Source organism: Lytechinus variegatus, chromosome 5 (genome assembly GCF_018143015.1).
Source record: "Lytechinus variegatus isolate NC3 chromosome 5, Lvar_3.0, whole genome shotgun sequence".
Lineage (NCBI taxonomy): Eukaryota > Metazoa > Echinodermata > Echinoidea > Temnopleuroida > Toxopneustidae > Lytechinus > Lytechinus variegatus.
Genome location: NC_054744.1, coordinates 18,217,893 through 18,235,728, shown reverse-complemented (window position 1 = coordinate 18,235,728; position 17,836 = coordinate 18,217,893). Strand labels below are relative to the sequence as shown.

General features: G+C 35.9%; 1 protein-coding gene and 1 non-coding gene across 2 annotated transcripts; one reads left to right on the top strand and one right to left on the bottom strand.

Moving 5' to 3' along the window:
- Positions 1-1,679: 1,679 nt before the first annotated feature.
- Positions 1,680-1,752, bottom strand: TRNAR-UCG. The gene has a single exon. It is a non-coding gene; the product is annotated as a tRNA-Arg (tRNA).
- A 12,481-nt stretch (positions 1,753-14,233) lies between these two features.
- LOC121414791 (cell wall protein DAN4-like) lies at positions 14,234-16,181 on the top strand. Its single transcript, XM_041607847.1, has one exon. The coding sequence runs from the start codon at positions 14,923-14,925 to the stop codon at positions 15,709-15,711; it is 789 nt and encodes a 262-aa protein (XP_041463781.1). The 5' UTR covers positions 14,234-14,922; the 3' UTR covers positions 15,712-16,181.
- The last annotated feature ends 1,655 nt before the right edge of the window (positions 16,182-17,836 follow it).

Below are 17,836 nucleotides of genomic sequence, written 5' to 3'. Positions count from 1 at the left end.
TGACATCTTCCACTTCCTATTTCTTACTGAATATAACATCAATGGGCAATAATGGAAAGAAAAACATTATATTTTTAAAGAGACGTCCCATCACAGCCTCGTTTCCTCGGGAGTATTTTTGGGGCATGTTCCTGTGATCCCTGTGTGTCCGCCCTTGATTTAGAAGAGCCGTTTCGGGAAATTGCTTGGAGTATAGGAACCATTATGTTGTTTGCGTGGGCACGGCTAAAGAATACAAAAGAATAGATGAAGAAGATATAAATTGTATTGTTGCCGGACAGCGGACATAGCGTCATTATAATCACGGTAACTGTATTTATATTTACAATTTTATGATGTGTCGCCATAGCAGCATTATTATCTCTCCTGGTATCTTTTTTCAACGTTTTTATTGGGGTTTTCATGATTTTGGGTAAAAAATCACATACAAACAATGCATGTAATTAAAAAATAAAATAAAATTAAGAGAGAGATAGAGAGGGGATGGGGGAGGAGGAAGGGGAGGGGTGGTAGGGGTTGTAATTAAAAGAACAGTTGAACATTTCTGGTATTGTCTTCCCTACTTAGCGCGGAGGTAAAGAACAAACCGATCCGGATTCCAGGTATGAGCATCGCGCCCTCTACCCTAAGGGGCTGTTCAGTCTTTATCCTGACTTTGATGAGATACAGCTTTGTGAAATTACAAAATCAAAGCGCTGTTTTCAAGCCTCAAAGTTAGCCATGTAGCTTTGATACTTAACCCATTGCCAACTAGTCTGCAGGCACAAACCCTGATTGGAACTTTGATCAACAAGTGTGCCTCCACGCAAAGACTAGCAGACTAGCACATACAAAACTTGATGTGCCTTCAGTACACAAGGCATGAGTAGGCTGCACATTCAGACCCATAACTCGAGTGAAGGGTTTGCTTAGCAGACTAATTGCCAACTGGAACCGGATGATGTCTGTACAATTTACATGTGAATCACAGAATTCAGTTGTCAACGGATCGCTAACAATCAACCATTGACACCCAAAATAGTTCAATGCCAACGATAACTCAGAATCCTAATTTACGATAATTACGCTCCTTGCTATAGCCCCCTTATTTCCGTTATTCCCTGTCCGCCTCTCAGGCCCTTGTTCTTATTCGCATATTTTTTCTCCTTCCCTCTCTTCTTCTTTTCCTTTTTCTTCTTCTCCTTCTCCTTCTTCTTCTCCTCCCCTCCTCCTTCTTCTTCGTCTTCTTTTCCTTTTTCTTCTCCTTCTTCTTCTTCTTCTTCTTCTCCTTCTTTCTTCTTCTTCTACTACGTCTTCTTCTTCTTCTTCCTCCTCTTGTTCTTCTTCTCATTATCTCATTTTCTTTTCCACCTTCTTCTTTCTCCTGTTCATTCTTCAAAATAGTGATATGAGTATTTATCTTAAATTTAGCAATGACATACGCTCCTCTCATTGAAGTTCTAGATATATCATAAGTACGAAAGCATAATTTCACAATAAGCAACAGAGAATAAGTGAAGGAATAAACAGTGACAAACGAATAAAGTATTACATACATGTAATAATGATAAGATGAGGGTCGATTTCATTGCCACAAAATCTAATACGAATTACATTTGAAACGCCCTTTTTTCAACTCTAACTTCGATCATCACTCTTTAAAATTTCAAGGAATTTGAATGAAAAAAGTAAACAAACTACGACCACGAAGGGACTCGAACCCTCAATCTTCTGATCCGAAGTCAGACGCCTTCTCCATTAGGCCACGCGGCCGGCTTTATTTCAAATGCGAAACTAATGAAACATAGCCTTGCATACATCGGATCAAAGTTCATTTGCAATAACTTCATGCCATCACATTCTTAATCATCTGATATAAGGTATCGATATTTAATCACTATTTACCTTCGCCGTAATATTTTACTGAAATTTGCTCTTTGACATGTTATCTATCTAATTGCTCTGATTTTATCATAATCGTATTCGAATGTTAATAAATCATATCTACATAAAAAAGTCCTTCCCATAAAAAGATTTTTTCTAAACATTTATTAGTAATACAAATATACAATAACATCATAATCATACAATATGTTTGAACAACTGAATGATTTATATACACGTACATTATTTTGAATACCTGAATGCTCTTTGCTTAGAAGTATCAACGGAAGTCCTATTTTTTATATTTGTATTTAATTTCTTGCCGAAAATTTTGCTTTATTTAATAAGAATCAATATTTGGTTTGTCTTCAAATATTTTTTAAATGCATCTTTAGTTCTCAAGTTTTGAATACTGAATATAATACGTCAGTTTCTATCAGGTGTGTACAAAGACCTAAAGCTTTACAAGAGCACTGTAAACGATGTAAAAGGTGCAGTGGCAAATAATTGCAAGAAACATCTATACATTTACAAAATATTCCCATTGTGTGAAAACGTCCATTCGTGTACTTAAACAGTTGTTTAAAAACAAATCAAAATGCGGATTACATTTAATATTTATTTGATGGATTGGGCACATGATAATGTTTGCTTTACCCGACTAACACTAAACGTGATAAAAATATGCGGTGTGCATTTTAATAGGGTTTTAACTTCAACTTTCGTTGTGCACTATGAAGAAAATTAGTCTTTACCATTAAAGGAAAAGTCCACCCCAACAAAAACTTGATTTGAATAAAAAGAGAAAAATCCAACAAGCATAACGCTGAAAAATTAATCAAAATCTGATGTAAAATAAGAATGTTCTGACATTTTAAAGTTTCGCTTCATTTCACAAAACAGTTATATGCACATCTCGGTTGGTATGCAAATGAGGGAACTGATGACATCACTCACTATTTCTTTTGTATTTTATTATATGAAATATGAAATATTTGGATTTTCTCGTCATTGTCATGTGAAATGAATTTTCATTCCTCCCTGAACAGACGGGATTCCATTATTTTAACATTTTTTGGTTCAGGCTAGGATGTCCTAATTGTCAAATTCGTAAAAATAGAAATATTGTTTAATGCAAACAATGAAAAACAAAAAGAAATAGTGACGGAGTGACATCATCGACTCTCTCCTTTGGATGTAAATGACTCGTTCATATAACTATTTTGTGAAAAATAAGCGAAACTTGAAATGTCATAATTTTCTTATTTTACATCCGATTTTGATGAAATCTTCAGCATTGTGCTTGTCTGATTTTTCTCTATTGATTCAAATCAACATTTATCTGAGGTTGACTTGACCTTTAAGCAAGAACTATCGCTTTTCTGGGAAGAAGTTTTTCCTTTCAACTGTAATATAATTCAGTTAACATACATTAAGGTGTGGCTATAGAAAAGTACATGGCTAGCTTTCAGATTGTCAAGAACAGCATTTGAAAGAAAAACATGCCTAAAGTTTTAATATCATATAGTAAACAGGTCTATTGAACAGTAAATTTCCAATAAGTTTGGATTAAATCGAAATGTCACATTTCCGTATTATGATGGTGATGGCCCTGTTATCAGTGAAAGAAAATTGATTCTAATATCAATGATACGAAAATGCCAATATACGGTGCGTATCAATAAAAGTTTACACTTTCAAAAAGCCCTGGGAATTAAAAAATATACAACATGTGGTTAAAATTTTCACATATAATCTTTGGTTTGGGTCTCATCTGTCCAATGAAAGTAAAAGTGTCAAGGGGAAAGGGCGAAATCAAACTCACCCTGCGAAGCATTTCTCATAAATTTCCCTACCACTTTTAGACAATTGAAATAAAACGGATACATTCAAGCATTTTGTAACAATTTTGCCGCCCAAATTGAAGTTTCAACACTAATAAGCACAACTTTTACACTTTATGTGCCAGCTGGATCTGAGGACATATCTGAATCTGATCAAAAGTTTATATTAGACATTTCCAGCATTTTTCACTAAGTATTTATCATTTAAAGTGGGTTTACATTTCATTTTTCATTTAATACTTGTTTTTCCACACTTTTCCCAAGCTTGACAATGATTAGCAAAATGAAAATCAAGCCTAAGCCATTTCATGTACATGTAAATCACAGCTCAGTGTAAAGCAAATATCGTCACGATGGCTTCAGTGTGTGGGGGAGTTGGGTGGGACGCAATGCACTCTTCGAAGTGTTTTAGGCAAGGAAACAAGTTTAAAAAGGTAAAAGATAACTTCATATTAATTTCACTAGCCAAATTCCAGATGTTTTTCATGATTAAAGTCTACTTTTATTAGCATAACTATTTCAAAGTTCTGCGCAAATCATATTTCACTAACTTTTCAAAAGTAAGTGGTGCTCACTCAAGCGGAAATACAGTTATATCGTCATTTGCCTAAATGGATCTGTAAAAATCATCAGGATATTACAAATATTTAATTTTATAGGATTTTTTCTAAGTGTAAACTTTTTTTTGATACGCACTGTATATATCAGGTCTCAAAATCGATGCCTTTTGCCAGTGCGTTTTTGGTAATAGAGCTTTTGGCTGGGGGTTGGGAATAATGCTAATGGAAATAAATTAGAATATCGGTGAGATAAAATTTGTAATAAATTAGGCCCCATACATCATGTATAGGGTATTTAAATTCGTGTACCTTTTCGTTATTTTGAGATCGACCCAAGCGAGCGAGCGAGCGAAATTCCAGCTCTTACTCAAAGGCCAAGAATCATGATAATTCCTCATTAGAGCTATACCATGAATTTAATACAGAGCGCCATCTTTGATTCGAATACTTATTACTTACTAATTACTAGCCTGTAATGTCAGATGGAGTCATAATATTTCATGATTCTATGAGCCCCCCCCCACACGCACTACATTTTATTACATTATCGATAAATTCTTGTATTTTTTTGCACTTTCTATATCAAAATTCATTTTCATGATTAATGTACATGCTCTTATATCCGCATTTGAGAAACTATTTGGCTGTTATCGGTTATTCGAAATCCCAACAAAAAATAAAATTAATAAAAAACGAGAAAAAAAATCATAGATTTTTCATTGATAAAACGGATTTGGTCATGCAAACCAATTTATATATTTTCACGAGAGACGCTACTAATACCAAAATTAATGCTCATCGGCGGGAATAAACAAAACTATGAAAGTTTACAAAACAACAAGACAGCAATAAAGTATGTAAACCAGGTTGAAGCTTTCAAGAACTTCTGTAAAAAACAAAAAATAATGTCCTATCAGCACAATTTGTAAGTATTGATATAGAATTTTTGCAGATGTGAATTAGAATTATATATATGTCATGTATTCAAAAGGAAACGCCTTTTCTCTGTTATACTTGCTCTTGAAATATTTGAAACTTGTTATGTTCAATCATGCCTTTATCTTCACTTGATCATTTACAACACTTACTTAAAAGCGTAGCCGGAAATGATTAATATCACTGGTATTTTTATATCATACGGCTTGTAAACCACATATTTTCCGCACAAGAACGGAAAAAACTCAAATAAAATCGAAAGCATGGATGGAAATTGATTTCTTTTTAGAGTCGGTATCGAAAGGGTTAACATTCCTAAGAATAATGATGGATAGACTTGTAAACTATGAAACAGTGATCAAACAACGCCTCAAAAGCCTCGCCGTAAAAACAAACACATATTGGGTCAATAGTGAAATGCCATGACAACATGGTATCTGATGCTATCTGAGCATGCTCAGTCCAGTTTCATATATTGACTATTTCATTATCAATCTCCCTAATATGGTTTTATGATAAGCGGAAGAAAAAATCGAGATCGGTCACTTCTTGGAGTAAGAGGAACGAGCTGGCGCCATTTTTTTTATATTTTACGACAAAGGATTATCATCTCTCACGAGTCATTATCCATTTTTGATAAAATATATCTTGTGCTTTCATTCTATAAATCTGGAGAATATTTGAGATATTATCTATTGGAAATAGCTTAAACTGCATTTATTTACAAGTTAGTGAGTCAAACGAGGAAGAATTACTATGGAGATACTCTTTCTGATATTAATTGCTGCGTGTTTATATGGTAAGTCTCTTTGATAAATATACATCACGAAGACTGAAATCTGATGTATTTTAATGAGTGAAATCATTACTTTTTAAAAATAAATTCATTAACCAAGATACTTACGAAGATATGGAGTAATTTAGGGTGCAGCTATTTTGAAATTGATACATGTAATGAATATTTCTTACTTATCATCATAAATATTTTCGTATTTCGTAACAATGATATGACCGTGCCTATTCATTTGACATGTTTCAAGCGCTTTATAAATATTACACATTGCTATCATTATCATCATCATCATGATTATTATCATTGAGATAATGTATCGCCATGAAGAGGATTTCAAAGGAAATCTATTTTATAAATAAACTAATACTTCACATTTTCCTAATCGGAGATTATATCCATGTGCACCTTTAAACTTTAAATCGATCCTGATATTACTCGGCCGTTTCATGTGCTTAAATAGTTTGCCTTTCCTCATATCTGCATTTGCACAGTATCACGTTCCCCGCGTTGCTTCTGGAATCAAACCCTTTGTATCAACGTCTAGCCTTTGTGAATATCGATCGATCTGTTGGCTCAACTAATTTTTATTCCCTCAAAGGATGGTGGTTTTAACATAAAATTACCATGTAAAATTTTAAATTGTACATGTTATGAAGGTATGAAACCATCCACTTTTCCACTCTCTCCTCTAAACTGCGTTGACATGATTTAGGAATGCATATGCAGTCATTGGAAAAGTGACTTTGCATATAAGAATACCGTTAGCATGGTAAGCATATTTTATCATTTCCCTGCAGTTTTTTTTCCTTTAATCTTTTTCTTCCTTTTGTCGAGAAAATTTGGGGTTTTACGGCCCCCAGCCCTCCCATCTGTACGCCAGTCAGTGAACCAGTAAATAACGATCTGCCAAATTCCCTTGTTTGTTCTATTATGATCATAATGTTAAAAGTGAATTCTTGAGTGTTGAATATCGTATGCCCATCATTCTCCTCTTAAGTTTCATATTCATAACCATAATTACCAGTGTCTTAAGTATCGCTGCCATGTTACTCTTTGATTTTCCAGCCTTATTTAGCATTTAGCTCACCTGTGTTGAGGGTTGCAATATATGGGGGGGGGGGGGGGTTGATGTCTAATGCCATTCGTGATGGGGGATTCAAACCAGGAAGCTTATGATTATCAGTGCGGGACTTAACCTTAACCAGTAGACCACAACATCTTCGTGATCATCAAATGCCAAGGAAAGAATACAAGAAATGGTGCGCCATTGAAAAGGCAACCAGATAAATGGGTCTTCATAAATGCCTGATTATTGTTCTTACTTATGGATTTTATTATTAAACCAAAAATTTCACTAAAATAAAGCCTATATAGTCACCTGTTAAGTATTTTACAGAGATATTTTGAAATCATCTGGGGCGTTTGGATAATTCATATATATTTCGCTCATTTCAAAATGGTGTTTCACCGTGCGAATGTAAACTGATCAATAATGGCAAAATATCTTAACCCCCTTTTCTACATTTTGGACACACAGTATGTGAAGCTCAGAACTGCACATTTTCAGAGGACCTCTGTGGATACACTAACGGCGGGAGCGATCAACTGCAATGGCTCTGGACTGGAAACCCAGCAGACCCAGGTATGACGTCATTTCAAAATAATCCTTTGGTAAACATAGTAAACTTTTAGGTGTGTCTATAATGACTTTTGTCATATACTTGAACTTTAACCAGTGCCAAGTTTATTAAGAATAAAATTAATTTATCACATTCATAGGCAGGAAATACTTGCGGATTACTAAGACTCATAAAAAAAAGATATTGCGAATTTGGAATGAGTGAAATTCCAAGTTCACCATTCCGGGCACACCTTGTTACCACACCAAAGAATGGGTATTAATAGTTATGATAGGGATTTTAAGTTACAGGACGGGAACGTTCACATGAATACTAAAAACTGCAATAGAATTCATCCGTGTATGCATTCACGTTTATAAAATTTCCGTAAATAAAATAAAAAATATATAAAATTTCCGTAAATAATTTCACAGTGTGGACACATCTAAAATTACGAAGATGAGATTGACACGACTTAAAATGTTCGAATTTCACGCAGCGTCCCACACTGTGAGGACACTGTGGGGCTTTATGCACCTTCCAGGTGGGAATGCCCATTCATTTACATATTCATCATTTTATATAAAACAACATTTTGCTATTTTATGCAGTTCCATTCTATGTTTACGTCGACCTGAGCACACCTGGGCGCATCTCTCTGGCGACCCTCACCAGTCCCGCCATCAGCAAAGAACCCGGCCAACGATACCTCTTCAGTTTCGATTACAGAGTCGCAGGGGACCACACCCTTCATGTTCGGGCATCAGGAGGTGGAGGAGGGGGTTGGGAGCATACCGGTGATACCGCTGGTACCGATGGATGGGAGAATGCTATGCTCGTATTGGCGCCGCCGAGTGATGTGTTTAATGTAAGTTCCGGTGGATTAAACCACAGTCACACCAATAAAACTAAATCCACACACACAAAAAGTTATTACGTTATTGTCAATGATATATCATCTTCTGTTTTGAAGTCGATGTCAGTGGCGTAGCTGTATCCCCCGAGGGGGGGGGGGTACTCGACCAAAAAAGTAGTAGGTATGTCCCGTGTGCCGCGGGCGAGACAAAAACGGGGGCCTTGGAAAGGGCTTATTGTAAAAAAAGGTGGGGGGGGGGGCCTCGGAACGGGATTTCGGAACTACAAATGTTTGTGAAAACGGGGGTCAATGGAACGGGTCGCCTGCGTGTGCATCCCAATGGAACAGGCATACGTGCATGCAGCTAGCACGGCGAACGGGCGCCGGGTGCGCTAGCGCAGAGGCGATGGTCGGACAGCGTTCTGCGGCGACTTTTCACCAAAATTGCATCTCATCGTAGCAGATCAATGCGACCGGAACGGTGTAACGGAAAATATGTGAAGATTTGGAGCGGATTTTTTTCTTCTTTTTTTCTCGATAAGAAGAAAATGCTATGCTTTGGAGCGGCTTTCTTTGTTCTTTTTCTGAATAAGACAAAAATGCTATGCCTTGGAACGGAAATTTGAGTGTGAAAATGGGGGTCCCCTCCGCGGCACATACCCACTATGCACGATATACTGAGTGCCCTCCTCCCCGGGGCTGTAGCATTAGGGTTCTTTGAAATTGTGTTGGGAAGAGACGCGAGAGATTTACAAGATTTGCACTCATTAATGGTAACGAAAAGAGGGCAAACAACATCGGGACTGTTGCAAACTACATATTTTAAAAGGTGGACAGGGCATTATCTGGACCTACATCTATTTCACATCCTTAGCCGAAAATAAAATGCGAGTTCTGAAATCTCTTACTGATAACTTCACCGTGTATGTTTAGGTTTAGACAATCCTGCATTTCTCGAAAATTTGAGTATATTGGCAGACCACTTGACTCTTTTAAAGGTCAAACCCAAGTGCATCTGGTGGAATTTGTTCTAAATACACTCTCCCAAGGAAAAAAGTATGGCATATAATGTATAACGTAAAGACCATGGATATCGTAAGATATTTCAGTTTCGTTGAAGACACAATGACGAAATTTATTTATATATATTTATTCATATTCATTACATTCTAAATTCAATTTTGATTTAATACTAAAATCGAATTATAATGGAAAACGTTGAACTTTCAAGCTGCGGGGGCGGGGAAAAATGGAAAATGGTTGTTTTTTTTTCAAAATGAAATGGGCCCTTTTTTCAAAATAAAATATATAGGGGAAGGCGGGGTAAGTTGAGCATAGGGGCAAGTTGAGCCACCAGCCCCAGGCCAATAATGAATGAGTCAGACATTGTGGTGGTGTCATGTATTGATGACCCATAGCATAACCCCTAACCCCACCATATTGTTTTCAACTTTGAAACAAAAAGTAGTTCTTTAAAGGGAAAAATATGAATTTCAGCCAAAAAAGTAAAAAAGAGTGTGAAATAGATAAGTGGTTTATATACACACACGTCTTTGAATATAATCAAGACATGATAACAGCATTATTAGTCCAGGTATGGATCTTCATTCTTGTCATAGTCTTTTATATGATGGATGCATATTAAATGTGTGGATACAAAATTATCGCACTAATTTCGGACTGGGGTAAGTTGAGCCAAACGGCATGGGGAAAGTTGAGCCATGGTGATTCCTATGGTTAATGTATCTTAAAAAACAAACAAACCATAAAAATAGATTGAAATGCTGGCTGAAAGGAGCAAATTTACATGACTGCTCTTTTCCTTTTAAATGATGTTAGTATTTATAGAGAATTAGCAAGTGAAAAGACTTTAAACAAAAAATTGGCATGCTGGTTCTCCCCTCATACATTTTGTACATAGTTTTTGTGGCTCAACTTACCCCAGAAGGTGGCTCAAACTTACCCCATATATGGGGCAAGTTGAGCCATTTGACATCGTTTTTTTCAAAGGTCACGATGACTTTCAGTGTGGGGATAGAAAGTTATATATTGGTGGAAAATATTTCAGAAGAATTAAATTTCAAGGTAAGGTACTTATTTCGACAAGATTATTAATCATATCAATTCTATCATGCAAGAAGCAAAAACTGTCACAACTTACCCCGCCTTCCCCTACCCTTTTTTGATGTCGAACATAATAGATTTTAGGTTAGAAAATGACCAAATTTTCGGATCGTGCTTCGTCCTCGCATTAATTATTGTGTAATAAGGTACTCATTCTGTTCTTGGTTGTAAAAAGGCTTGGAATATCACTAATTTTAGCTCGCGCTTCTCGCTCCTAGGTGAGATATGTATCTAAATCATGAGCCACTAAATGCCGCCCAGGTTCCATTTCTGGTGAGAATATGAAACACAAAATTAATTCTATAGTTAGATACATATCTTTTCATGATTACAAAAACTGCTTGGAATGTTTAATCTACATGTCTTATTACATGAAATGTCCGAAATATTGAGCTCGCGATTCGCGCTCGCTACATTTCGAAAGGATGCCATTTTAACAGTAATTAGCGCCATACACTAAAAAAGTTTACCCAAATGTTGGATAAAATAGGAACATGCATGCTTGTTGGGTAAAAAGATACCAAATATTTATTAAATTTTACGCAATGTTGCGGTAAAATTTACCGATGAAACATGCATTGTTCCTAATATTGGGGGAAAAAATTATCTAGCAAACATGCATGTTAACTTTTACCCAATATTGGATAAATTTTCACTCCCTGCTTTTAGAGTGAAATTGAAAAAAGGCGAGTTTTACAACGTCAGATCTAATAGATTTTACAAACCACTCGCACGCTATACACTCTCGCGGAAAAAATCTTATCAATCATAAATCACTTTAAAAAGGGCTTTGCTCAACTTAATTTCTACAAAACACACAACTACTTCACATAGAAGATAATCTCATGGAGAAAATATCAATTTGCACCAAAATGCCCATTTTGACATATAAGTGCACCTTTTTGGCTTTGCTCCCCTCCCCCAATGAAAATACGTTCCGCCGCCCCTGTGAACCAGGGGAGCGTTTTATCCGACAAGTCTCATTTCATCCGACAGTTACCATAGTAACAGTACTATTCAGCCAATCAGAACCAAAGAAAGATGTCAGCATACTGTGGAACATACGGAATGATTGGAGACAAGATATTCCATATGTGCGGGGGAAAAAATCATACCATATTTTCATGTTCTTATTTCATGAAAAAAGTCAGTAATGGATCTTCTGATCCCAAAATTCTTCTTCTTTACATTTTATATAGATTCTTATAATTGCCAATATCGGAGAGCGAACAGTTTTTGACCGAATACAAATTTCTAATCTCTACATAAATTCGGATGGTGAGTACCTTTTTCAATCACTTTACATTATTCAGCCCTGTTCCTTAATCGTCAAAGCTGGGAAATTGCTAGGTACCGTTGGTTTCATGAAATCAATGAAAAAAATGAACTGGTTTTAATAATGGAAAAGTTAACGACCGTTTGTATTTTAAGAACGCGACAAATAGTGCATAATTTAAGGTGAATTTGGAGTGAAAAATGTCACATTTTCGCTGCAAGTTCACAGTTAGATAAAACAAATGAAAATGCCTCACCCAACATTTTAGTAATACTAAGGAATTAATCAGTACTATTATTATTTGTTTATTTATCTCTTTATCCAATTCATTATTTGGTGATCTTTGTATTGAGTGATATTCCCTTACCTTTATCCATCCTGCCCTTTTCGAGCCCAACTTCCTTTTTCGTTGTGTATTGTATTTGTGTTACAAGCGAATCCCGTCAGGAGCTTTTGCCTTAAGGGAATAACCGATTATATTGACACTCTTTTATGATAAATGATTTTGTATTGATTATATTGAAAATTGATAATTTGTGAAAATGGAAGGAAATAAATGATTATTTGAAATTGAAAATTAACAAAAAAAAAAGGTATTAAGGTATTCATTCATTTATGTAACCTGATAATTAATTTTCTATTCATGATTATGGGACACCAAGCAACACTTAGAATGGCGTCGCTGTAGTCAGCCGACAACGGAAAGTGTTTTCGTTGCAAGCACGTCAGGTGTTTTTTTAAATTGTTTTCTACATTTAACTGGCGTCATAATGTAAATTCTTGTTATCAAATAGATGGGGGTGATTGGTGATATATATGCCTACAATAAAGCGGAATGTTTCTAAAAGTGGGCGTTGTGGTGTGCGCCTGTAATCCAAGCTACGTGGAGAAGTTACAAATTGATGCAGAGGTTCGAGGTTCGAACCCTGGTCACATCTTTCGGGTGGTGAAGTTAAAGGTCGGTCCCAGACGTAGATAATCATATCTGATGGATACACGTCTGACAAAACTCAAATACACACACACAATGTTTCTTAAAGTGGATGATCAAATTAAAAGTATCCGGACAGACATTAAAGGGGAGACTGGTGAAAAAAGTTTTCATGTTCTGTTCTGCCCTCACAGCCAATGACAACTGCGACCCATCGCCATGCCAGAATGGAGGGGAATGCTACGATCTTGGAACGGACGCGATATGTTTATGCATCAATGGATTCAGCGGTGAAACTTGCGAGATTGCTCCTTCAACAGGTGTGTAAAGAAATACGGTCTTTGAGTTACAATAAAATGATAAGATTTGATCCTGCACAAAGTATACGGTTTGGCACCTTAAAATGCAACACTGAGAACTCCATATTGGGGTTCGGATTTTGCACCTTCCAGGTGAAAGTTGGCTATATTTTGCTTTGTTGTACTCTTCATGGAAGACGAAAATTTCGGCCTTTTGAACGAAAAATAACGGTCCCTGAAGGACAAGTCCACCCCAACAAAAAGCTGATTTTGAATAATAAGGGAAACATCCAGCAAGCATAACAATGCAAATATCATCAAAATCGGATGTAAAATAAGAAAGTTATGACGTTTCAAAGTTTACATCCTGGTCGGTATGCAAACTAGGGGACTGATGGCGTCACCCACTCACTATATCTTATGTATTTTATAATATGAAATATTATTTTCCCCTCATTATCATGTGGCTTCCAGTTTTATCCCTCCCTGAACATGTGGTATTACCATTGTGTTAATATTTATGGTTCAGTCAAGTTGGCCCTTACTGTCAAATCTGTAAAAAATGAAATATTTTATAATTCGAGTAAAAAAAAATATAGTGAGTGAGGGACATCATCGACTTTCTAAATTGCATGTCACCGGGTCGTGCATGTATCTGTTTTGTGAAATTCACAAGTAAAACTTTTTTCTCATTTTACATCCGATTTTGATGAAATTCTCAGTGTTATGCTTTTTTATTTTCCTCTTTATTTAAATCAACTTTTTGTTGATTTTTTTTACTTGACCTTTAATTGGCATTTTCAGGGGCGAAAAAATAGTAATTTTGCACCTTTTCTGCTACTGACAGTGTTGCATTTAGAGTGGAAACTTGATCTCTTTTCTTAGAGTGTGGGTCTAACTGAAATAAAAAAAAAAAAACAACACACCCCAAAACAACCAGAAAGCAACGAGAACGTCTACTGTAAGAATTGCACGAATAGCGTGAAAGATAATTATTATTTAGTTTAATATTTAAAATTTTTGGAAGAAGTTGATGTTGAAAAATTAGGAGCAGTAGTATGATAACTTATTATTATTATTGAAATTAGTAGTACATGTAGAAGTAGTAAGTAGTATATTTTATAATTACACTATCGTAGTTTTGTAATGATTTTATTATGTTACAATAACAAAGGGTTTTTGAGGGGAAAAACAGATAGAAAACGTGGCTAATAACTCCCACTGCATTTCTATATTCGTTCCTCCTCCTCTTCGAGAAGTAATACTTCCCTCGTTCCGCTAAAGATTAGTATTCCCTAATGTGCTTTCAATATTTCAGTCCGTAAAATTTACATTTTTATTTTGTTTGCAGCTCCACCACCAACTACTGCACGTGTTAGTACATCGGGAGAGTTTACGACTGCCATTCTGACGACGGGAGATGCAACATTAGCTCCAACAACATCGGCTACTGAAGAACTGACGACATTGAATCCGACTACAGAAAATCCAGCCACAGATGAGCTTACAACAGTGGAAGCCACGACTGTTGACCCTACGACAAATGAGCTGACCACAGCTGAACCCACCACTGTTGTATCTACGACAGATGAGATTACCACAGTGGATCTTACGACTCTGGATCCTACAGAAGAAGACCCTTCTACATCAACCACTGATATTGTCATTCCCACCACCTTGAATCCGAACACTATCAGTACTTCCACATTCGTACCTACTTCTGAACAAACAACTGAGGATGCAACCACTATCGAAGCAACCTCCCAGAGCGCCACCACAGCCCAGGTGACGACAGTGAATACGCAGTCCACAGAAACTACAATGGGGACACTCACGAATACAGCAACAACCGCTGAATTAACTTCTCAGATCACTACTACAGGGAACGTGATTACGGATGACGTATCTACAGTTCAGCTTACAACGATAACTTCAGAAACTGGTCTTACCACGAGTGGCCAGGAGACGCCGGAAGCTACAGTAACAGGGGAAATGACTTCCGTTGGTATTCAGACAACAGAGTATTTAACAGAAGCAACGGCAACTACATACGATGCAACCGAATCAACCATCACTACAGAGGATACAACCGAAGTCACTGGCAATACAGAAGAATCTATTAGTACAGAGGTTCAGTTAACCACTGAATACACAGAACCAACAGAGGAGGTATTAACCGAGGCGACAACCTCAACAACAGAAGACGTGACGGATGGCTCCGAAACATCACAACCACCTACAACTGATACGACTTCTTTGGGGACAGAAGGGGAAGTGACAGAAGAGGAAGTGACAACGGATTCTTCCACGACATCTTCCAATGGGCCAGGCAATAACAATACGCTAACGGATGTCACCACTGGTCTCATCATAGGTCTTTCATTAACCATGGCACTTCTCCTGGTTCTTCTTGCATTTACCCTTCTCTACTACTGTACCCATCGAGATCGGTACGGGGTCTCAGAAGAAACGATGGAAAACGGGAACGCGACTCAGATGAATGCCATGAAGCCCGGGACTTCACAGGTCTACGAGAATCCATACGTCACCGCACCTGCACCAAGCTCAGAAAGATCTACCCAAACGTCTCTTAGTGCAATAAATGTTTAGTTGTATCTTGGACAATCGTCTGTTATCCTACCACTATCGTGATTAGGTTGTTGGTGATTAAATTGGGAAGTACTGAAATGCCTACCTTAAAAAAAAATCAAATCAGCTACGGTGCCTTTCATTTGTTTTATAATTCAAGATATCCATGAAATTTTAAACATAAACTAATCGCATCATCGTATTGGGTAGATAACTTACAATGTATAAAAGACAAAAAATATGTAATTTGACTTGATGATTTCACTTTTCTGCCATGACAATTGCATCTTCAACGCATCCTTAGAAACAAATTGGAAATTACATGGTACTATATAATAATAGTTTCAGTTTCATCTTACCTTCTTAGAAAGACCGTTAATAATAAGGGGCTACTCCGGCTAAAAACGATTACAACTAATGAACATGATCTCATATAGAAAGAGTAAAAAAGAAGAGTACAAAAGTATTTACCAAGCAAAATGCTGAAAATGTCACCGAAATGTTATCACGAATAACGAAGTAAATGAATTTCAAAGTTTAGAAACGGTTTGTGATAACAATTATATGCACGTCGTCATGAACATTCACTAGAATATCTGATGATGTCATGTCCATACTCTTCTTATGTTATTATGTGAAATCGTAATTAGTTAACATTTTCATACATGTGTGCATGATACATCTCCTTTATCTTGCTTACAATAAAATGAGACACAACAATGTATATCTAATGCAATAAATCAGTTGTCAATCCAATCTTTTAATTATTGGAGGACAAACTTGGAATTAACACAATTTCATTTAAAATACAAACAAATAATTGGGATATGTTATCATCAGCTAGCTCATTGAATATTCATGAAGACATGCAAATAACTTGTTCACCGAAATAATGCAAAACCTAAAAATGTCATAACCTCGTTATTCCTTGTCCGGCATTTATCAAATCATATTTTTTAGCCCGGAATACTCATATAAAGATCATTCGTTTTTGTTTAAGATATCATGCCATCTATGTAAACAAACCTAGTAGTTTCAGTTGTAAATATTATTTGAAATAAATGATAGACATTCTAGTTGTTTCTTTTTAGTATTCACTCTGCGATGGATACAGTGTAAATTTACAAAAGAGCTTTGCCATTGATAGGCGATTGGATTTGTAATGTATGTAGTTTTTAAGAAATGAAACGATATCTATATGACCCTATCCAATTTTGAATAGCTAGAAAAGCTGGGAAAAGATGTGGGACTGAACCATAGAGATATATACTAATAATACTAATTAGTATACATCTCTATGGACTAACTCACCATTACTATCACATTTTGCAAAGTAACGAAATTGTTTTAAATGATATCATGTCATGCACTGGAGTAAAGTATATTGCCATGAAAGATAGTTAGATTGATGGCTTATTCATTCATCCAAAGAAGACATTATTCCGTCTAATTTTTTTTTCATTTGTGTACTAATGACATTATGTCTGCTATAGAAAAGAGTCAATTAACTTTGCTTTTTGTCTTTAGACTTATCAGCAGCGTTCGATACGATAGATCGCAGGGCTAGCGAATGTATTTATACAGTTGCTGTAGCGAGAGAATGGACCAAGCTTCCCATTATTTTGAGATCCGAAACTTTTCTTGATAGATTTAAGAAACAGTTTAAAACCGACTTGTATCCAGTATAGATGTAGCCTTTAAGTGTTGTCAATCGATCTACGGTGTAAACGCATTGATATGGTGTAGTATGAATAGCGTTCCTAAATGCCTTGTTTATAATTATTATCGTTATTAATATTCTTTTATGTATGTGATGATTCAAAGTGATGGGGAAAAACCGGTATTGTAAAAATCATTTTTATAAAAAGTTTAATATCACTATTACTCGCGTTTATCTTTTGTTAGTACTTGAGTTCATCTCACTTTCTTTGTGGGAACAAAGATTTTGTATGCCATGAGCAAATAACTTTTGGTGCAGCAAATTGGCAAATTCAGTTTACAATAACAGTGAAAAGCAATCATGACACTAAAAACTGTAGCATTATCTATATTATTTTTACTTTATTTATTTCGAAAATTCATGATATACAAATAATATGGTGCATATTGTAAATATTCATAAATCACTCTGAAAAAAATGTGTAAA